This window comes from Protomyctophum parallelum (genome assembly GCF_964188405.1).
Source record: "Protomyctophum parallelum genome assembly, chromosome: 21".
NCBI classification, from domain to species: Eukaryota; Metazoa; Chordata; class Actinopteri; order Myctophiformes; family Myctophidae; genus Protomyctophum; species Protomyctophum parallelum.
Window position 1 is genome coordinate 24,174,050 of NC_139713.1, and position 23,845 is coordinate 24,197,894.

Below are 23,845 nucleotides of genomic sequence, written 5' to 3' on the forward strand. Positions count from 1 at the left end.
CTCCTCCCCCTCCCTAAAACCACACACCCCATTCTCCTCCCCACACGCCTGACCCCGGTCGCCTGCACACTCCAGACTTTGTGTTCGGTGAAAGGGACCATCTCAAATGTCCTGTGCAGCCGCAGCAGCTGCTCCTGGACCTCGCTTTTCTTGCGGGACAAAAGGGGAAAGAGAGGGGTGAGGCCCTCGTGCACCTTAGTGAAAGCCTCCCCCCTCCATTGACGAGGGTGTAAAAGTGGCAGTAGCATCTTTTGTCTGAGCTTTGTTTTGGGGGCCGGAGGGAGAGTAGAGCAGCCAGGCGGGGTCCATTAGCCATCTGATAATGTTTTAGAGAACCCATATTTGTACTTACATACTACATACAGTACATGCTTGCATGCGTACATGCTTGAATGCGTGCTTGGACACGTACAAGCATGCACATATGCAAACGCATGCATGTCTCTGACACAGGTTTTATGTATATAGCACATAGTACTAACTTAGTGTATAAAGCTACTACTAGAGCACAGCTGGCAGGCACACCCTCTGCCTGCTGCAAGATCCTCCGTGTTCAATTAACTCAGAGGATCTGTAACCGAATGGACCCATAGGGGTATGAATTCGACTGAGTAGGTTCAGCTATATCTCACTCACATTATGCAGTTTCATATGCTCTGCATGACTGCATGTACGCAGGTGCATTTATGTTTGTGCATGTATACATGTCATGGATGCATGCATTGTGTGCATTGCTTTCTGTGTCTATATTCATGTGTTTGCTTATTGTGTCTGATATAGCCTATCTGTATCTCGGTGCGGTGGGGGCGTCCTTTGGGTGCCTCTGCATTGTCTAACTGAAGGAGATCCATGTTTTGTCAACAGTTGGCAGTGTGTAATGTATTAGCACTATAGACTCCTTGGTTACGCCACTAGACAGCAAAAGCTGTGTATCGCACCACAACAGTGTGTGGATTACGAAAGCACACAGCACTTACAGAGATAACAGTGTTACGTAAATACTTGTATTTTGTACACACTGCCGGGTTGTGACAAAAATAATGTTCAAGTGAAATTAGTCGCTTTCATTTATCTGTGGCTCTCAGTTGTGTCTGTTTTGGCAGTGACGTTATTTATTTCATCAGAGACACAATGGTTGCAAGATTGCAAAGTGTGTTAAATCCATATTGTACAGATAAGTTGTAAACAGCTCAGATCTCACCCAAAGCCAGTGGTTACACTGGCTTTGCTTACACAAACAAAAGATCAATGTGTCCTAAAACATAAAGAGCCTGCCCCAAAATGTGTATATAGGCCTACATACATTGCTTTGTACAATATACTGTACATTAACCACTATAGCACAAATAGCATATTAATCAGATCTAGGCCTACTATACTACAAAATGCATTTCAAAAGAAAATTCCTCACTCTCTTTGGAGGCTTGAAATATGCTAACCTAATCAGTGGTCAGATTAATTAATCTAATTAGCGGTCAGATTAATCTGCTCTTGTAATGAGACTGGCTGACAACAGCTGATAATGGTGGGTTGGGTTAGACATGTGTTAGAGCTCTGTCTGACTGGGTGTGCACTGTGCGCGTGTGTGCTCATGCGCGTGTGTGCATGCGTGCTTACTCATTCAGATGCCTTTGAATGTGCACAGATTCATCATCTGACCCTGCGTTCGCTGTGACCTGGAATGCAGTATAACAGCAGGGCTATCTATGGTTATGGTAATGATGGCGATAATGGGCCTGGCTGATACGATATTAACATAACTAGCAGACTATAGGAGACAGCATGACAGCAGACCGGCAGCCCAGCTGAGACCAACAACATCTCTATAGAGCCTGACCGCTGGGCCCACTGGTGGCTCGTGAGGATATTGTGCATCCAATAAGTGCACACCCAAAATTGAGGACTGACCGATACATTGATTATGGTCATGTGCATACTGTATATAGAAACGTGCAGCCGAAAGGACTCGAGGGCGTATGATATGGAGATGTCATCAGTGTAGAAGACGAATCCACGGAGGGGTGCATTAGGCGCAGCCATTACTGAGATGTACCATTAAGCGCAGCTTTACACCTCAACACTGATTAGCTACAACTGGCCTACAGGGCACTGAATCCATGGCGCAGTCATAGATATTAAAAAAAAAAGATGCCTCATTGGCCGCTGCAGTTCGTTGGAGCCATGTGTGTTGACGGGAGGGCGGAACAATTTACACTGGGGCAGAAGTGCGCCGGAAGTGTGGAAGGCATGCTATGCAACGCTGCCACTCAAGTGACTACTGGCCAATCACAGCGCATCTTTTCCAGGACTTGTCAGATCCGAACACCCGCTCTTTGATGCTTACGCTATGCTTCGCAAGGAATCTCGGGAAAGCTTTGCCCACTCTTGAGAACACACGCCCCAGAGCCGGAAAAGGGTCTATATATGTCTATGGGAGCCGTGCCCTATAGGCCAGGTTAATCAGATTAATGGACGGTACACCTCAGTAATGGCTGCACCCAGAGCACCCCTCCGTGGATTTGTCTTGTCATTATGGTCATATCGGTTTGGATGTGCTGTTCTGGACAACTGCATATCCGAACAACTCCACTGCAGGCATCGTATTGGAATCGCAATGACATGGACTACCAAATACAGAGATCTGCATGCATATATGGTCATAAAAGGCACACAGACACACAGGCGGGTACAACAGGTGCAACGTCGCCTTACCTTTAACTTTAACGTTGAATGCATAAATTATCATTAAAGGACGACTTCACCGATTTTCAACCTATCTTCATATATCATAATTGGTCCTCAGTAATGCTCATGATGAAATGGTACCACTTTTTTGTTTACTCACTTTGTGTCTCAGAGGAGGACTGCATGTGGAAAGTTCAGAAACACGCCTACCAGTGACACTTGAAATATTGTTTTTTCAAACTATTTGTATTCGTAATAATCTCAAGTGAATTTAATCATCGTGATTTTTATTAAGCTATTATTCAAGAGCTCCTAGGGGTATATACCCAGACCCCGCATTGATGACAAACAAATTGTCTCTGGTTTTCAATTATGCTCAGGCTACAACGTTGCAACCGTCAAGGAGCAATAAAGAATCGTCACAATGGTTTTTAGACCACGGTGGGTTCAACTTCAGCCAAGTCAATAGCACCGCGGCGCTAAATATAGAAAAGCTGTAGACTGGAACACGCCTTCTGCAGATTGAGGAGTTTTGGACTAGATTGCAATAGCTGTATCCAAGGGAACACATTCATCCACAAACACAACAGCCACTCCCATCTCAAACGCACGCACAAACACACACACACACACACACACACACACACACACACACACACACACACACACACGCACGCACGCACGCACGCACGCACGCACGCATGCACACACACACACACACACACACACACACACACACACACACACACACACACACACACACACACACACACACACACACACACACACACACACACACACACACACCAACGACACATCAGTACCATCTGCTGTAGCTCCAGGGACAGCCCATAGCTCGCCAATAGTGAACATAAAGGGGATGGAGAGGAGGGGGGACTCTCGTATTGAATGGACACTTGAGAACAGCCATGTGGCCGCCCGCAACAGAGTGCTTGTAAAGTGGTTGAGGCAGAGGGCAAGTGAGGTTGGCCGGGGTGAGCGGGTTTAGATAATGGACATAGTGGGACACCGAGAAATTAAAGACACACCGCCAACAAATGTCCATGTGCATGCACACAAATCCAGAAAACAAATGTCCATGTGCATGCACACAAATCCAGAAAACAAATGTCCATGTGCATGCACACAAATCCAGAAAACAAATGTCCATGTGCATGCACACAAATCCAGAAAACAAATGTCCATGTGCATGCACACGAATCCAGAAAACAAATGTCCATGTGCATGCACACAAATCCAGAAAACAAATGTCCATGTGCATGCACACGAATCCAGAAAACAAATGTCCATGTGCATGCACACAAATCCAGAAAAACAAATGTCCATGTGCATGCACACGAATCCAGAAAACAAATGTCCATGTGCATGCACACGAATCCAGAAAACAAATGTCCATGTGCATGCACACGAATCCAGAAAACAAATGTTTGCTACATGTGCATTTACAAATCCAGAAAACGAAGGCTCATTAAATGTCCTTCATGCACTAATCCAGAATACAAATGTCTGCTAAATGCCCATGTGCATGCACAACATAAACAATTCCAGAAAACAAACTTTTTCCACTTTAATGCACAAATCCAGAAAATGTGTAGGGATGTCAGCCTTTCGAGTCAACTGAATTCATTACACTATACTAGATGCTCTACATCAAATATCTTCGCCGAAAATAGCCGAATGATAAGTTTACAATGCCTTGTGTTGCAACCCATTGTGAGCTTTTATGGATCTGCTATTTAGAAAGAAAGAAAGAAAGAAAGAAAGAAAGGTGATGAATAAATGCATGACGAGGAAAGTTAGCCTTTCGAGTCAACTGAAAAGCCTGCTCCAAAAGGACAATTTACAGTTTATGGCAGAAATTGAGAGACAATACATTTCCAAATGCACAGCTATTCATAGGAGACTTAATTCAGTCCTTGTCAGTCATTTGTCATGTAAGCACACTGACTGACTGTTGATATGCAGCCGGTGGTAGCTCAGCTCCTGCAACTACTCTGTGTCTTGATCCTGGAACTGTCATTGTGCTGGTTCTTCAATGGGGGCAGTTTGGGTTGGGCTAATGGTGAACACTGGCTCCGAATTAATGACATATTTTTTACATATATTAATAATATGTTTTGTAATCATCTGAAGTAAATTGAATCATAGTGATTCAGCACCTTGACCTCCTGCACAAATTCTCACAAATGTGGGTCCTTTTGACCGTAATTCTAACTAAGACAAAAAAAAGACATAAGCCTGACCGCTGGGCCCACTGGTGGCTCGTGAGGATATTGTGCATCCAATAAGTGCACACCCAAAATTGAGGACTGACCGATACATTGATTATGGTCATGTGCATACTGTATATAGAAACGTGCAGCCGAAAGGACTCGAGGGCGTATGATATGGAGATGTCATCAGTGTAGAAGACGAATCCACGGAGGGGTGCATTAGGCGCAGCCCTTACTGAGGTGTACCATTAAGCGCAGCTTTACACCTCAACACTGATTAGCTACAACTGGCCTACAGGGCACTGAATCCATGGCGCAGTCATAGATATTTAAAAAAAAAGATGCCTCATTGGCCGCTGCAGTTCGTTGGAGCCATGTGTGTTGACGGGTTGGCGGAACAATTTACACTGGGGCAGAAGTGCGCCGGAAGTGTGGAAGGCATGCTATGCAACGCTGCCACTCAAGTGACTACTGGCCAATCACAGCGCATCTTTTCCGGGACTTGTCAGATCCGAACAACCGCTCTGTGATGCTTACGCTATGCTTCGCAAGGAATCTCGGGAAAGCTTTGCCCACTCTTGAGGACACACGCCCCAGAGCCGGAAAAGGCTCTATATATGTCTATGGGAGCCGTGCCCTATAGGCCAGGTTAATCATCTTAATGGACGGTACACCTCAGTAATGGCTGCACCCAGAGCACCCCTCCAAAAAAAAAAGGAAAAAAAAGACATAACCACCAGGACCAATAAATCTGAATAAATACTAGAACACACGAAAAATGATACTTACCTCTGCCTAAAAATCAGTAGCACAGGAAACTTCAACAATGCTGTGAACGTCAAAAGGAGAGAAAAGGCAGAAAGAATGTTAAGTTAGAGACATAGCCTACCAATAATAAATAACATATTAGACTCCGTCGTAGAACCCATTTGCGACTTGCGAGATCTGGGGTCTTCTTGCCAACCAAGACATTGAGAAATGGGACAAACACCAAATAACAAAGACTCAAGCATGCATGCAAGCATGCAGAACTCTGCAAATGCATGCTTAACCGCACCCAACGGAAAACAACAAACAATGCTTGCAGGGCAGAATTAGGACGATACACACTCATTATCAAAGTTATGAAGAGAGCATTTAAATGTTATAACCACCTAAAACAAAGCAATCCAGACACGCTTCAACCATAAAGAAAACCTACAGGGATGCCCCCTAGTCAGACGGTCCACTCTGTCTGTGCACAAACACGAGCACAGAATGGACCATTGGCTGTCAAGAGTTAAATGATTGTTAAACATCTGCATTACTTAATTTACAATAAGTAAAGTAAGATAATCTTATCTGATGACAACATCAGTCTTGGGCCTGAGAGGCTACATCTCATCAAATGGCGGTCTGTGGCTCAAATGCCAAATACATAATAGACCTTGATTAAAGGACAACTTTAGTTTTTTTCATCATGTTTTAGGTTGTTGTTAGAGAAAGTAAAAGATGAGTGTTATTTTATTTTTTTCATTTGCTGCATTCGAACATGGGGCTAAATATGTATTTTTTTACACAATTTTATAGCGATTTATTATTTATTATAGTCCTACTAGACCCCAGGAAATTACATCTGACCACAAAAGATCACAGGATCTACTGAATGTGAAGGGAGGTATACTATAGGGCTGCCGTACTGTGTTGTATGGCTCAACATGTCAGTTTGTCACCCCCTTCACATTCAGTAGATCCTGTGATCTTTTGTGGTCAGATGTAATTTCTTGGGGTCTAGTTGGGGTCTATAGTAAATAAATCGCTATAAAATTGTGTAAAGAAATACATATTGTAGCCCCATGTTCGAATGCCCCCACCCCCTGTCAAATATAGCTAAAATCGCTAAAACGAAAGAAAGCAGCAAATCTTTGTTGTAAATCTTTCTCTAACAACAACCTAAAACATGAACCTTGGTTGAATAAAACTAAAGTTGTCCTTTAAGGGCTGAAAATCACTGTTTTAGACCAGTGGTTCTCAACCTTTTCTGGACCAGGGCCCATTGAAAATCTCGAAAGCGTTAATTTGCGGCCGACAAATCTGACCACTTATAACACGGCAGACTATCGCAAATCCAGGAAAAAAGGTTCACTTGTCCATGTGCATGCACAAAAAACATGAAATAAAGATGTCCACTAATGTAAATGTGCATGCACAAATCCATAAAAATATAAATAAATCCACAGTATAGGTGAAAGCTCGCCTCTACAACCACGCTATGCACATGTATGCATATTTTCTAGACAATAGACACATGAGAACACTAATTTGTGGAAATTTGGGGATATATTTTTGAGGGGTGATAAGATAACCCCTCCTATGTCCAGCTGTGTGTGTGCGCACAAACATTGTCCTACACAAACATTAAATCCCATTGACGATGAATGGACAATTTTGAGTGTCCGTGTAAACAATTACATTGCGTAACACAAAAATGTATGACGAAGGTGAGGATGCAAATTCTGATTGGCCGGAATGAGATGATGTATGATTATGTACGATGATATGATCGCCCTCACTTCACACGGGTGTGATTTTTCCCCCTTCATACATTATTTGACAATTTGGCCAATGTTTGACCATTTTTATAGGATAGTTTGTTGATTACTTTTGATGCAGTAATGTTTGTTTGTTTCTTTCTTTCTTTCTTAGTAAAAAGAAGAAGTATTAAAATGGCTTACATTTTCACTTCACTGTCCAGACCCACAGGTTGAGAACCAATGGCCTAAAGAAAAACAGTGCAACTTAACCACTTTACACTAATTCAAAATACTTTGTTACCCTACAGTAGGTGCTCTATTAGTATCTCTTTGCCGACAATATCGATAAGCTCACAGCGTCTTGTGTTGCATCGCATTGTGAGCTTGTAGATCTGCCTATTGCCTACTGTTCACCCCAGAATAGGGACACTAGGGTTAAAGTGATCAAGCTAGGTATAGAGTGATGAATAGGCTAAATGCATGACCACAAAAATTAGCCTTCCAAGTCAACTGAAAAGGCTGCCCCAAAAGGACAATTTACAATTTATGGCCGAAATTGAGAGGCATCCATTTACAATTGCACAGCTATTCATAGGAGACTAACAGTCGTTGTCAGTCATTTGTCATGTAAGTACAGTAGCTGTGCTGTTGCAGGCAAGTAAGAAAACAAATATGTGCAATTTAACAATTTACACTAAACCCTATATACTTTATTGCCCTATACTAATTTAGATCCTACATCAAATCTCTTCGCTGAAAATAGAATATAAACTCACAAGGCCTTGCGTTGCAACGAATTGTGAGTTTTTAGATCCGCTACTTTTGCCTAAAATTCACCCCAGAATAGGGACACTTGGGTTCAAGTGGTCACGGTTTGAATGGGTAGAATTCTTCAGAAATTCAGGTGATGAATAAATGCATGACCAGGAAGTTTATAGCCTTTCGAGTCAACTGAGAAGGCGGCTCCAAAAAGGACATCGATTTACAGTTTATGGCAGAAATTGAGAGACAATGCGTTTCCAAATGCACAGCTATTCACAGGAGACCGCCGTCGTTGTCATTCATTTGTCATGTAAGTAAAATGGGAAATGTCGAATAAATATGCGACCGGGCGGTATAAGCTCGGCTCCTGCAATGGCTCTGTAGTCTTTGGAGGCCTTATGTGTTTTGATCCTGCAGGAACACTCATTGTGCTGGTACTTCAATGGGGGGACGGCGGAGTAGAGTATATGGCGGGGTAGGGGTGGGCTGTTGGTGAACGCTGTCTCTGAATGGATGAATGAGAGCTGACTTGTGCCAGGCACAGGGCCCTTTCTCCTTGCATTTAACCTGCTCCTCCCCACCTCCCCTCTGCACTCTCTGGCCCTCATCTCATTAATGGGGACAGCAGATGGATGAGGGCCTGTGGATCGGGTTGCCAGGCAGAGTTTTAAGCGTGCGTGTGTGCGTGTGTGCGTGCGCGCGTGCGCGTGCGTGCGTGTGCGTACGTGTTACTGTATGCCTGACTTAGGCCCACATCAAACCAGTGGGTTGGGGCCACAACTGGAGTCACCAATTTGATTTGACTGCAGTTTCAAATGGTTTAATTAACGGTTACGGGTATAGGAAAGTATCCGCTATAAGGGTAAGGGTTAGGGTTAAATTTCGTATGGTTAAGGTTAGGGGATATGGGAGGAATGTAAGTCAGTACAACAATGTCCCTAAAACAGAAGTCCCCAAATATTTTTGCCCTCCTGACCTAGCTGACGCACCCCCCAACGCTCAGTCTCATAGTATTTTTTTAAAATATGATTATGGCAAATAATCAATTTAAATAAATTAAATAAGAAGTACCGATGGGAGAATGCATTGGGTTTTCATTTCCTGGGCCACTCGTTTTTCTGAAAGGGGGAGGGACTGCGGCGCTCTATACTCCCACAGCTGCTCTATACATCTCCTTACAACAGTGTTTAACCGGATTTTGCAGTTTGTGTTAAATAACACCATAAAACCACCATTACCCTTTTCGTGCACGCGCCCCCTAGACCTAGAGGATGTCCGTGCACCACAAGGGGTGCACGCACCACAGTTTGGGAACCACTGCCCTAAAATAATGTAAGGCAAGTTGTATGCATGGGAGAGAGAAGCTGCAGCTGACTTCCAGTTCATTCACAAAGTTCTGTCTACTACACAATGCCAAGGCTGCAGATCATTGTTCTTTAAACCTCCTTTTAATGCAAATTTACTGACATCTTTTATGCTTGGGGGTTAATTAGACTCCAGCCATTTAAACCACCAGCAAATGATTATAATTACAATTGTTACCAAAGTGACTTTGTTGACTACCTACATATTAGTCCTATACCCCAAAACATGCGAAATCTCACCGATTGACCAACAATCGTAAAGACAGATATTTTTGGTGTTTTGATGGCTTAGTTTATATTATTTCTAAGCACACGTCTAAGTACAGATTTTTATCTCCGCCAGGCCTAAACGATGGCAGTTGAAGATAATGTTTTCAAACTTGTCCTGTTGTGTGTGTCTGTCTGCCTGTGGTCACTGAACAGCTACTCTCGGGCCCATATACAAATTACACGAATGCACAAATTGACACAAAACAAAACTACCATCATGGTAATGTGATGTTTAGTAGTAAACATCAAAGTTAGTTAGTTAAGTCATTGAATATGAAAAAAGAATGATGTTAATCGTTTATATACAAATGCAAAACATTGAATGAGCCCAAACGTAATAGAAGGCTTTAAGATATTCTTTTATGTGTAGATACTAGATAGTGAATGGCAAGGCAGGGATTTCCCTATCTCACTCTATGCGTTTGTGTGTGTGTGTGTGTGTGTGTGTGTGTGTGTGTGTGTGTGTGTGTGTGTGTGTGTGTGTGTGTGTGTGTGTGTGTGTGTGTGTGTGTGTGTGTGTGTGTGTGTGTGTGTGTGTGTGTGGTTGATAAGTGGAGGGTCACAGTGAGGGGTCATTGCAGTCTAAAGCAGCTGTTGACTCTTACATCAGTCCATAATGCCTTAGGAGTGACATACAACATGTTGCAGGCCAGCATGACTGCTGGATTTACATCCACATTCAAATTCAGATGACCTTAATTATCCCAAAGGGCAATAAGATGTATATGTATGTATGTGTGTGTGTGTGTGTGTATATATATATATATATATATATATATATATATATATATATATATATATATATATTGGTGCATTTATATAGTGTTTATTATCCAAAGCTCTTTACATTGATTGTGCATTAGCCTACATTCACCCATTCATACAGAGATGGTGGAGGAAACCATGTAAGGCACCAACCTGCACACCGGGAGCGTCTTGCTCAAGGACACTAAACTCTGGGGGGAGCGAACTGGGAATATCTTCTGCATGGTCTGTCCAATAATGTATATAAAATAAACTTCAGAAGTTGTCGTTGTCGTTGTGATACTGCGATACTGCGGGTGATCTTGTTCTGCGTGCACGTGACTCAACATCACTCACCATCCTTGTTTAGAGGGTTACCTAAATTCACATTCATAACAACATACGTATATAATACTGTATTGTTCTACCAGCCTAAATTGTCATGACTGCCATACACGCAGGGATTAATCCAATTTTGCTCTGTATAATTTTCTTTCTTTTCACCTCTTTGCCCCACTCTAAAATGTTCCTGTTTTTCAATCTATTTTTGAAGCTCGCACAATAACGACATGTAAACCTATACTGATTTTGATTCTGCTCAGTCATTAGTAAAGAATTCTCATTACTGCCAGTGCCAACAGATACAGCTGCAAGGGATTTAACCGTCTTGAAAAATGAGAGCATCAATCAGTTCATTGATTCTTGCATCTTTGTATTGGTTAACTTTTAATTGATTTTTTAATTGGTTTGTATTGATTTTATTTGATCAGATGTTGCCTTTCTGGCTGTTCTTAAATCCACATTAAGGAACAAAGGTGATAGGACCTTTGACATCATTCAGGGCCAGTGTGGCCAGTCAGCTTATATCATAAGACTCGTTTCCCTGTAAAGTCGCTCCAGTTCAACCACTTTAACATTAGCTATTTAAAAATAGCCTACATGTGCAATTTTCAATGAATCTTTAAGTAAACTAAAAATATGGAAACATTTTACAACGCATATCTTGTATGGGGTGTCTGGCACTAAATATTTTCAGATGGGGGAGTGTGGGCAAATACATAGGCCTATGCATTTGGGTGTCCTTGACATGAAAATGTTTGAGAATCACTGCTCTAACATGCCTTAGTTGTATTGTTTTCATAGACCTGGTTGCTTATATCTCTTCAACAACTTTGGAATTACTGACTCAGATTGGAAAAGTAAATTTCTTGTCAGACATTTAGGCTAAATAAAAAAGGATAACACAAAAAAGTCCTGGGGACTTGTTTCCATTGTGGTCCTATGCTACAGTAAATAAACTGGCCTTGCCAATTAAACCCTATATACTTTGTTCTTCAAACAGTAAAATAGCCGATCTACAAGCTCACAACAGACCACAAAGCATCACATTGTGAGCTTATAAATCAGCTATTCTCACCCAATGTTCACCTATTTCAGCTGAATGTCCACTTATAACATGCCCAGGGATGCAGTTTAAGTGTAAATCAACAAAATGTCACTGGAATGTAAATAGAAACAGAATGGTGCCCTACGTTGCAAAGTGTGAGGAACTGGATGGTGTTGTCTGCTTCATGTGTGTTGCAGTGCAACTTCAATTATCCACAGAACCACCGGGACAGAAATATTGTTTCGTTTTCTTTTTTTATTGTAGCTTTTGGTCATACAACAGATGAAATACACATTTCTCATTGACATGAATGTATCTGAAGTGAAAACTTAATTTTCCTGTGAAATCAACACAAACATGACTGAAATAATGTTTTCTTTCTTTTAAACTGTTTCTAAAAACTGACTTCAGTAGACTACCATGTTTAAATTTAAACTTTTAGAGCATTAAGTTATATTTAAGATAACCTCTTTTCCTATACTGTTGTAATCATTAGCTAAACAACTTCTAAAGTGAAACCTTTAGAGCCATCATTAAGTACTTTTTGTTTTTCATAATTTTGTCATCATCAAATTTCTAAAGTGAAACCTTTAGAGAATTAAGACACTTCTGGAAAGTGGGAAACATTTCGCTGCGTTGTTACTCAGCGAGAGAACATTTAAAAAAGTCTCTTTTTAAGAATGTCTCTTTCTCGGCACCGCTTCTTTCTCCTGCTGCGCGTGCGTCAGATATGCGTGTGACGTTCTGCTCTGTGTGTGCGTGCGTGCACGACACATCAGGACGTGGAACAAGTCACTTCTCCTTTCTCTCCAAACCTCATCCACACAAAGAATGAGGGTCGATGTATCGCTCTCGTGGCATACCTGACCTCATTCACATAAAGAATGAGAGTCATCTTGGCATGGACGGGACAAGAGGCGACGGGTCCGAAGACCAGCGGGGTGGCCCTCCTCGGGGCCGGCGCTGGTTGGTCGGGGTGCCCATGGATATGAATCCTCCTCAGGAGTATCCATCCATCCAGGGATGAGTAGAAAACAATGTCATCCTGCTCAGTAGGATGAGTATTTCCATTTTGTTAAACGAAGAGAGAGTGTTGAGCTCTCTGATCAGCGCTCGGGGAGGATGATCTCGGGCACCCAGTCGTTCAGATTGCGGCTCTCCTCACAGAACAGGTGCAGCTTCTCCATGGCTGGGTCCTCCCAAGAACCATCAGCTGGGTTCTGTTGAATTAAAGCACAAGAGGAAAGCAGGTTAGCAACAAAACACTTCCAAAGAGAGGCTGCTTCCTGCATGCTTAATTGTCCAACAATGCTTTGTGATAGAGAACAGATATAAGGCTATATGTTTTAGTTCAAATGACATACCGTGATGAGGACACAGTGAGCGTCTTCTAGTTTGTCCTTGTCGCCAACGATCTCGACCAGGCGCTGCACGTCGCTCACTCTGACAATGCTGATGTCGTTCTCGAAGCAGAAGGACTGGATGAGGGTGAAGTGGATCTGGAGGGCGATGTCACACTCGAACCCTTCGTCCATGGCCAGGATGCAGAAAGACACGCTGTCTGGATCACTGTGGAGAAATACATCTGTTAGTGGCTGCTCTTGTTCAGGGCAAAAGTATAGGCTACCAGCTGAGCTGAGCAATAGCATAAGACATGTTAGCATTGCACTTACTCATTCATTATTGTGGCACTTTCGTAGACTCCAATGGTGAGTTGTCCCTCTCTCCGAGCAGAGAGGAGAGCTTCTTTCAGCGCTTTGCCAGGAGACCCTGCAGGAGACTGCATCTTCAAAATAATTCCAACAAGTGATTGATCTCACTGGTTTTAGTATATGTGGAGGACAGTGATTCAGAAGATATAGCACAGTTTGCTCTGAATGCTCTCTGATGGGACTGGCGGTATTTATACTGAAGACCCGACACGCGCGTTCTGTGATTGGCTGTTGTTCAGGGACAAAAGTCACCCCTCCTTCCCCCCACCACACCTCCCATGGCAGGCGCGTGCCTATAGAGAAACTGTCCGAGGAAGGATGGGCCAGTTTGGACTGAATGGATAAGATTCTGAAAGTCCGTGACCTTTAATTGATGCCCTCAACTTCAGGAATAATTAATCCCGACACTTGGCCTCTATAGACTCGTGCCATCAAAATCTACGTAGATTTTCAAAACTGCCTAATTATTCCACAGAATTAACGGCACACTGCGCTGCATGTAGTGAAGTTCACAAGTGTTCATTTAAATCCAAGAGAATAGCCATAACCAAATGGACCCGGTGGATTTGAGGATATTTTACTTTTCATCGCAATCCCACATTCCCACTTAAAGGTATATTCAGTGATTTCACTTAATTAAAATATCACTTATTTTTTTGTTTTGTTGTGATAATCCTCCCTACTATAGAGAGTGCTGGCCATATAAGGAGTTCCTCCCTGTCCCCAGTTAACCCCTGGGGGTCAAAAAACCTTAGGTTTCGTTTTTGACTCTCTATCCTGATTGGACGAAAGGCTGGGTCCCACAGCCAAAAACGAAACCTAAGGTTTTTTGAGTGAAATCACTGAATATACCTTTAAATCGTGCATGCATGCACAAAACAAAACACGTGTTTGACGTGATAAAGTCGTAAAGAGTGATAACTCTCTATATGTGGCAGTTGACTCCCTCGCTGAGATTCTCAGATGTTGCCTTTCTGGCTGTTCTTCAATCCACATTAAGGAACAAAGGTGATAGGACCTTTGACATCATTCAGGGCCAGTGTGGCCAGTCAGCTTATATCATAAGACTCGTTTCCCTGTAAAGTCGCTCCAGTTCAACCACTTTAACATTAGCTATTTAAAAATAGCCTACATGTGCAATTTTCAATGAATCTTTAAGTAAACTAAAAATATGGAAACATTTTACAATGCATATCTTGTATGGGGTGTCTGGCACTAAATATTTTCAGATGGGGGAGTGTGGGCAAATACATAGGCCTATGCATTTGGGTGTCCTTGACATGAAAATGTTTGAGAATCACTGCTCTAACATGCCTTAGTTGTATTGTTTTCATAGACCTGGTTGCTTATATCTCTTCAACAACTTTGGAATTACTGACTCAGATTGGAAAAGTAAATTTCTTGTCAGACATTTAGGCTAAATAAAAAAGGATAACACAAAAAAGTCCTGGGGACTTGTTTCCATTGTGGTCCTATGCTACAGTAAATAAACTGGCCTTGCCAATTAAACCCTATATACTTTGTTCTTCAAACAGTAAAATAGCCGATCTACAAGCTCACAACAGACCACAAAGCATCACATTGTGAGCTTATAAATCAGCTATTCTCACCCAATGTTCACCTATTTCAGCTGAATGTCCACTTATAACATGCCCAGGGATGCAGTTTAAGTGTAAATCAACAAAATGTCACTGGAATGTAAATAGAAACAGAATGGTGCCCTACGTTGCAAAGTGTGAGGAACTGGATGGTGTTGTCTGCTTCATGTGTGTTGCAGTGCAACTTCAATTATCCACAGAACCACCGGGACAGAAATATTGTTTCGTTTTCTTTTTTTATTGTAGCTTTTGGTCATACAACAGATGAAATACACATTTCTCATTTACATGAATGTATCTGAAGTGAAAACTTAATTTTCCTGTGAAATCGACACAAACATGACTGAAATAATGTTTTCTTTCTTTTAAACTGTTTCTAAAAACTGACTTCAGTAGACTACCATGTTTAAATTTAAACTTTTAGAGCATTAAGTTATATTTAAGATAACCTCTTTTCCCATACGGTTGTAATCATTAGCTAAACAACTTCTAAAGTGAAACCTTTAGAGCCATCATTAAGTATTTTTTGTTTTTCATAATTTTGTCATCATCAAATTTCTAAAGTGAAACCTTTAGAGAATTAAGACACTTCTGGAAAGTGGGAAACATTTCGCTGCGTTGTTACTCAGCGAGAGAACATTTAAAAAAGTCTCTTTTTAAGAATGTCTCTTTCTCGGCACCGCTTCTTTCTCCTGCTGCGCGTGCGTCAGATATGCGTGTGACGTTCTGCTCTGTGTGTGCGTGCGTGCACGACACATCAGGACGTGGAACAAGTCACTTCTCCTTTCTCTCCAAACCTCATCCACACAAAGAATGAGGGTCGATGTATCGCTCTCGTGGCATACCTGACCTCATTCACATAAAGAATGAGAGTCATCTTGGCATGGACCGGACAAGAGGCGACGGGTCCGAAGACCAGCGGGGTGGCCCTCCTCGGGGGCCGGCGCTGGTCGGTCGGGCTGCCCATGGATATGAATCCTCCTCAGGAGTATCCATCCATCCAGGGATGAGTAGAAAACAATGTCATCCTGCTCAGTAGGATGAGTATTTCCATTTTGTTAAACGAAGAGAGAGTGTTGAGCTCTCTGATCAGCGCTCGGGGAGGATGATCTCGGGCACCCAGTCGTTCAGATTGCGGCTCTCCTCACAGAACAGGTGCAGCTTCTCCATGGCTGGGTCCTCCCAAGAACCATCAGCTGGGTTCTGTTGAATTAAAGCACAAGAGGAAAGCTGGTTAGCAACAAAACACTTCCAAAGAGAGGCTGCTTCCTGCATGTTTAATTGTCCAACAATGCTTTGTGATAGAGAACAGATATAAGGCTATATGTTTTAGTTCAAATGACATACCGTGATGAGGACACAGTGAGCGTCTTCTAGTTTGTCCTTGTCGCCAACGATCTCGACCAGGCGCTGCACGTCGCTCACTCTGACAATGCTGATGTCGTTCTCGAAGCAGAAGGACTGGATGAGGGTGAAGTGGATCTGGAGGGCGATGTCACACTCGAACCCTTCGTCCATGGCCAGGATGCAGAAAGACACGCTGTCTGGATCACTGTGGAGAAATACATCTGTTAGTGGCTGCTCTTGTTCAGGGCAAAAGTATAGGCTACCAGCTGAGCTGAGCAATAGCATAAGACATGTTAGCATTGCACTTACTCATTCATTATTGTGGCACTTTCGTAGACTCCAATGGTGAGTTGTCCCTCTCTCCGAGCAGAGAGGAGAGCTTCTTTCAGCGCTTTGCCAGGAGACCCTGCAGGAGACTGCATCTTCAAAATAATTCCAACAAGTGATTGATCTCACTGGTTTTAGTATATGTGGAGGACAGTGATTCAGAAGATATAGCACAGTTTGCTCTGAATGCTCTCCGATGGGACTGGCGGTATTTATACTGAAGACCCGACACGCGCGTTCTGTGATTGGCTGTTGTTCAGGGACAAAAGTCACCCCTCCTTCCCCCCACCACACCTCCCATGGCAGGCGCGTGCCTATAGAGAAACTGTCCGAGGAAGGATGGGCCAGTTTGGACTGAATGGATAAGATTCTGAAAGTCCGTGACCTTTAATTGATGCCCTCAACTTCAGGAATAATTAATCCCGACACTTGGCCTCTATAGACTCGTGCCATCAAAATCTACGTAGATTTTCAAAACTGCCTAATTATTCCACAGAATTAACGGCACACTGCGCTGCATGTAGTGAAGTTCACAAGTGTTCATTTAAATCCAAGAGAATAGCCATAACCAAATGGACCCGGTGGATTTGAGGATATTTTACTTTTCATCGCAATCCCACATTCCCACTTAAATCGTGCATGCATGCACAAAACAAAACACGTGTTTGACGTGATAAAGTCGACTCGACTTATAGGCCTATATTGGCGAATGTATATTGATACAAAATATCATATGTTTATAACTAAGTTTAAAAGATGTATCTTGGTTGTGCATGTTTAGGTTGAAGAAAAACAATAAAGCACGCATGCATTCACAGTCTCACACACTCACTAAAAACCCATAAAAATCCAACCCAAAATCCATAAATCAAATGCAGAAGCTGCAAAAGTGCTAGGCTATTAGGAAATTAATTAATTAGTCTAAAAGCAGTATAAAAAAGTAACCAAAGTATTTTTGGGAAGGCTGTTTTGTTATTTGGTTCCACCATTGGACGTGATGTTTCAAGCCTATCGGCTCTTCATAAGATGTTGTTCATCGGTGTTCACGTTGAAACTCTGTATGGAACAATTACGTTGAATAGGCAGCCTATAGGCAACTTTTACGCAACAGATTCTAGATAGTGGCACGCGCCGCTACTTTGCATGCGTAAAGACCGAGCCAGACCTCACTCAGTGGAGGCGCGTGGCAGCTGGACGTGTCCTTATCTCCACGCCTGCATCACTCTCCATAGCAACCCTGCAGAAGATACGCCATCTGTCGCTGGGGGGACAAAGGAAACTCATGCCTGGAGATAAGTCAGCACCTGCTGTGCGTAATGGCCGCAGGTGATGCAGCCAGTCCAAACTCCAGAGTAAACCACCACAAATCATTTATGTGTTTCACTCAACTCACTTCAACAGCATATTGTTGCAGACAAATTTGTGACTTATGTGTGACTTGTGTATTAGGCCTACTTAAAGTTATTTTCTACAAAGATGCCCTATATCCAAAGAGCATAATAGTTTTCTTTCCTCCGTGTATATATACACTTTGCGCTTTGTTGTACACAGACCACTATCCTATAATGCACGCGCGGCTTGCCATAACAAAACGCACTCTTGAAGAATACAGGCTACAGCTTTTTAACTAATTTGCATCTGCACAAAGACTCACTCAGCCATATAGTGTGCTGCGGGTCAGCCGAAAAAAAAGGCACTGCTCTGCTCACCAACACCTGTCGCACACACACACACACACACACACACACACACACACACACACACACACACACACACACACACACACACACACACACACACACACACACACACACACACACACACACCGCGGGGCGTGGAGGGGCGCGCCGCTCCGTCCGGCAGATGCGCCTCGCAGCAACAAATACGTATAGGCTACGGCGTATCGACTTGCACGCGCCTGCCTGTAGCCATGCATGCTGATCGAGAACATATCAACTGGAATCAGTTTGATCCAAAGGTTCTTTAGTCATGTGAGATGTTGACGACTCCTTGATGGCTCAATGTTTGCAAACTTTGCAGCATGCAGACATCGAGAGACAGAAAAGAGTCACCTGTGCACAAGGAATGAATAATAATGACCCGAAAACAAACAAATAGGCTATCAGCGATTCTATGCCGATATGCAGTATGCACGTCTGAAAGATAAGGGGGCTTCTGTTGCATCATGATGACACACTGTTTGATAATTGTTCTTAAACGTGTTTACAACAAGTCAGATGAGGTGATTCGTATCTCTAGGTCTGCATATGCCTGCAGTGTACCGTTTGAGATAAGACTTGTTGTATAGCCTATAGAGATCACTTGTTCACTAGGCTAGCCTACTAGACCCCACAGTAAAATGACACATGGCAGTGATCATTTATCATTATGTAACTCCCAGAGAGTGCAAATGTAACCCGACGGGGACTACGCACGGGTCCATTTGGGTTCAATCTGTATACATTCTCGGAGTTAAATTAACACTCGGGGATTATTTGTAGCCTATACTGCATGTGATGTGCTGCTAATAAAGCCCTCTCCTTTTGGCATTCAAATTGAATTAAACGCAGACAACAGATGAGAGAATGTGAGACACGTAGACAATGAAGCGGCGCGCCCCACGGTGGGTCGGGGTTGACCTGCAGGCTGCATGGTTGGTGGTGATGGGGGGGGGGGGGTCATAGCGACAGTCCTCCATCTGTCCTTCTGCTTTCTATGCAGAACAATGGTGCTGAATCAATCACCGCCAACCTGTGTTCTGTGTTGCCCTGTCACACTCTGGTCCCCTTTAATTACGCAGCAGCAGCAGGCATGTTTGTTGTTATGCATTATATATATATATATATATATATATATATATATATATCTATCTATCTATCTATATATATATATATATATGCATGTGAAGCGACAGATGCGTGCATGCATGCGCAAAAGTTGCACCTATATAGGATTGCACGCATTTAATTAATATTATTTCAAATCGAGGATAGATTTAAGTGCAGGAGTACTATAGAGATATACATTAACGTCCTTATAATGTACAGTATAACCAACATATATAGGGGCTTGTGTTGCAACTTTTGGGGATAATCTTTGGAGTTTGGACGTTTTGTTGATGTTTTACCAAATGAGGTCCGTGTGGGCCCCCTCTCTACGGTAAATAAATAAAACCCATTCGAGGATTTGGGACAGCTGATGGCCACGTGGTCAGCGTGGGCCAGCAGTGCAGATTGTGCGGCAGCACGCACAGCGTCCTGGCACGCGCTGGTCATTTGCATGTGTATGGGGACCGTGATAATGGGGGTCTCTGCGCGCACAATAGGGTCCGTATTTTGTAGCCAGCCCTCTAGTCCTACAGATGGCATCTTCCACCTGCCCTCTCTCTTTCTCTCTGCAGCATGCATGCAGCATGGGGGATGGGGAGCCTGCATGCATGCCTTTCTGCACACACTTTCTGTGTTTCTGCAAAAGCACTTGTTATACTTTCACCTAAAACTTTTCGATGTTTCAGCACCCAGAGATAAAATGGCATGGAAGTCAGCAAGGGTTTTATTTTGTGGATATATTTCGTCAGGGTGACCCCTGACGAAATATATCCATGCACAAAATAAAACCCTTGAAGCTATAGGGCTACAAACAAACATAGGCTAATATATTTGTCTTAAAAAAAGTCGAAAGAAATTGGGGAAATGCACTAGGCCATAGGCTATATGCATGGATGTATTGAGAGAATCACAGCAAGAGATCGCATATATAGGGGAAAAACACTGAAGTCGTTTCTTTTTTTTATATGAAACTTATTTTTAGTTGTGCAGAAGACCTATTATTATGCCAGAACGTGGCTCGGTGACCCCTATCAATCTGCCACGAGCCGCATGCAGTGTGACAATGATATTAGCATACCAATACACCATTCAGGATCACTCAGCCAATCCGAGCGAAGCGGCTTTCACGCGGCCACACGAGAGCCAACCTATAAAAGCGCAACACACAAGGACCAGAGACACTGCTTTTTCGGATTTGCTTTCCGACAACAACCTACATCATCTCTCTCTTCAACTTCTTCCCTTGTGGAATACTTTTTGTGACTCATCGCCAACCAACCAACCGAACCAAACATGACTCTGGAGGAAGTTCTGATCCAGACCACCGGCACCGAAGTGGTCGACCGTGCCCAGTGCAGCGGGCAAGCCCTGGAGGATGTGCTCGTCTCCGCCAAAGACAACGACTGTGTGACGGTCGGCGTCTACGAATCCGCCAAAATTATGAACACTATGTAAGTATATGAACTTCTCGAACACTAGATGCACAGAAAAGATGACACGTACAGGGCATTTTTCTAATTTGAATCCTATTTGAGTTTGTGCTCATATTGTTTCTTCTTTTTTGTCTCCAGTGATCCGGACAATGTGTCTTTCTGCGTCCTGGCCATCGACGAAGGGTTCGAGTGTGACATCGCCCTCCAGATCCACTTCACCCTCATCCAGTCCTTCTGCTTCGACAACGACATCAGCATCGTTAGAGTGAGCGACGTGCAGCGCCTGGTCGAGATCGTTGGCGACAAGGACAAACAGCTAGAAGACGCTCACTGTGTCCTCATCACGGTATGTCATTTGAACTCAAACATAGCCTTTATATATCTGTTCTCTCTCACTCTGGACAAGCAGGCATGCATCAGCCTCATTTGGAAGTGTTTTGTTGCTAACCCGCTTTCCTCTTTGCTTTAATTCAACAGAACCCAGCTGATGGTTCTTGGGAGGACCCAGCCATGGAGAAGCTGCACCTGTTCTGTGAGGAGAGCCGCAATCTGAACGACTGGGTGCCCGAGATCATCCTCCCCGAGCGCTGATCAGAGAGCTCAACACTCTCTCTTCGTTTAACAAAATGGAAATACTCATCCTACTGAGCAGGATGACACTGTTTTCTACTCATCCCTGGATGGATGGATACTCCTGAGGAGGATTCATATCCATGGGCACCCCGACCGACCAGCGCCGGCCCCCGAGGAGGGCCACCCCGCTGGTCTTCGGACCCGTCGCCTCTTGTCCCGTCCATGCCAAGATGACTCTCATTCTTTATGTGAATGAGGTCAGGTATGCCACGAGAGCGATACATCGACCCTCATTCTTTGTGTGGATGAGGTTTGGAGAGAAAGGAGAAGTGACTTGTTCCACGTCCTGATGTGTCGTGCACGCACGCACACACAGAGCAGAACGTCACACGCATATCTGACGCACGCGCAGCAGGAGAAAGAAGCGGTGCCGAGAAAGAGACATTCTTAAAAAGAGACTTTTTAAAATGTTCTCTCGCTGAGTAACAACGCAGCGAAATGTTTCCCACTTTCCAGAAGTGTCTTAATTCTCTAAAGGTTTCACTTTAGAAATTTAATGATGACAAAATGATTGAAAAAGAAAAATAATAGCCTACTTAAAGCTCTAAAGGTTTCACTTTAGACGTTTAATGACTAATGTTAAATTAATATTAAAAAGTAAAAAAATATATATATATATATTTATAATGCTCTACAACTAAAGGTTTAACTTTAGAATGTTTCACTGATGTACTTACCAAGACAAAACAATATACAAGCTAATTTATATTTGTATAAGAGATGGTGATTATTTTTGGAAATTGTGACAAGCTACAAATGTATGACTTTTCACTTTAGAATCGTCGATATGATATACAGAATGTACATCCAATAGAAATGAATATTAATTCAATAATAAAACTAAGAAAAGAAAAAAAAAGTTGTGTGTCATGATGTGTTTGTGTCAATGTTATAGCAGACTGACTTAGCTTAAGTTGTAAGGGATTTCTCTTTTCTTTTTGGTGGGTGGGGGAAAACCAGTACAACTTTTATGCTTACAGAGTACAGACTAGTCAGCAAATTTGCATATAGGCAGCGCATGTGCTTGAAAACAGCAGATCTGCAAGCTCACAACGCCTTGCGTCGCAAGGCGTTGTGAGCTTGTAGATCTGCTGTTTTCCGGCCTAGCCACTATAGCCAGCAAGCCAGCCAGCCCAGGCGCTCATCTGCATGTGTATAGCCTAATTAAATCCTCTGTGTGCTGTGCAGGCTATCGGGGCTGGCGGGGCGCGCACAATAGCAGCGCGCGTTCAGGCTGTCAAATGCAGCGGTCCGCACAGAGCCGCTATTGTCTGTCCCAGGGCAGATGTCTCGTACCCACGCCACACCATCTGCCACTTTCTGCAGGTGGGGGTCGCGGGAGGAGGGGGAGGGAGGAGCCGGCCTGCACTTTTCAGTGCCAAAAAAAGGGGCCGGTTGGGTTGGGGCTGGTTTGGTCCGGCTGCAAGCATAGAGGGTCCCGCCAGCTGCTGTTCTCTCCTCCTCCTCCATTGTTTACTTCGGGGTCTCGCAGGCACTAGCGAAACTTTTGGTAAACAAATCCCCAGGGAGAGACGGATGCACTGCAGGCACAGTGCTGCCAAGTCAGCTCTATAGGCTACTGTTCGAGTAGTCATGTTCAGTAGTGGAAAAAGTATAGGACTATCACGTTTTTACTTTATAGGTCTAAAGTAAAAGTATCAATAATGCGATAGAAATAGGCTAGGCTACTGTGTGTAAAAGTCCAGAATTCAAAAAGTACTTGAGTAAAAGATTTAAAAAAGGGCCATCAAAATGTAGGCCTACTTGAAGACAAGCCTGGCAAGTAGCCTACCAAAAGTAGAAAGTAGTAGGCCTATGCAGAAGGTCCCATTTCAAGTTTTCAAATGTAGGCATATAGAAATCTATTGAAAATAGCAGATCTACATTTGCAGAACTCTATATTTGCAGAACTCTATTTAGTATTTTCAAATGGCCGAAATGTATAGGGTGGTTAATGTATGTTTTGTAATAATAATACAAATCTACAAAGTAACTTACTTTGTATAGT

At 43.1% G+C, this 23,845-nt stretch overlaps 3 protein-coding genes across 3 annotated transcripts; 1 reads left to right on the forward strand and 2 right to left on the reverse strand.

The window, feature by feature from the left end:
* Positions 1-13,065: 13,065 nt before the first annotated feature.
* LOC310878894 (growth arrest and DNA damage-inducible protein GADD45 gamma-like) lies at positions 13,066-16,236 on the reverse strand (the record flags this gene model as incomplete). Its single annotated transcript, XM_083793311.1, has 4 exons — positions 13,066-13,179; positions 13,324-13,528; positions 13,633-13,745; positions 16,120-16,236. 4 exons carry the CDS (start codon positions 16,234-16,236, stop codon positions 13,066-13,068), a joined length of 549 nt encoding a protein of 182 aa, XP_083649437.1.
* Positions 16,237-16,358: 122 nt separating this feature from the next.
* LOC310878895 (growth arrest and DNA damage-inducible protein GADD45 gamma-like) lies at positions 16,359-17,038 on the reverse strand (the record flags this gene model as incomplete). The annotated part of the gene is made up of 3 exons (XM_083793312.1): positions 16,359-16,472; positions 16,617-16,821; positions 16,926-17,038. The coding sequence occupies 3 exons, from the start codon at positions 17,036-17,038 to the stop codon at positions 16,359-16,361; spliced, it is 432 nt and encodes a 143-aa protein (XP_083649438.1).
* Positions 17,039-21,030: 3,992 nt separating this feature from the next.
* LOC310879024 (growth arrest and DNA damage-inducible protein GADD45 gamma-like) lies at positions 21,031-22,393 on the forward strand. The gene is made up of 3 exons (XM_083793444.1): positions 21,031-21,222; positions 21,343-21,550; positions 21,682-22,393. The coding sequence occupies exons 1-3, from the start codon at positions 21,065-21,067 to the stop codon at positions 21,793-21,795; spliced, it is 480 nt and encodes a 159-aa protein (XP_083649570.1). The 5' UTR covers positions 21,031-21,064; the 3' UTR covers positions 21,796-22,393.
* The last annotated feature ends 1,452 nt before the right edge of the window (positions 22,394-23,845 follow it).

Excerpts from the sequence above, each read along its gene's own strand:
- LOC310879024 (XM_083793444.1), top strand. The coding sequence starts at position 21,065 with ATGACTCTGGAGGAAGTTCTGATCCAGACCACCGGCACCGAAGTGGTC. Across the intron at positions 21,223-21,342 it reads GCCAAAATTATGAACACTAT|TGATCCGGACAATGTGTCTT; the intron begins GTAAGTATATGA and ends TTTTGTCTCCAG. Across the intron at positions 21,551-21,681 it reads CTCACTGTGTCCTCATCACG|AACCCAGCTGATGGTTCTTG; the intron begins GTATGTCATTTG and ends TTAATTCAACAG.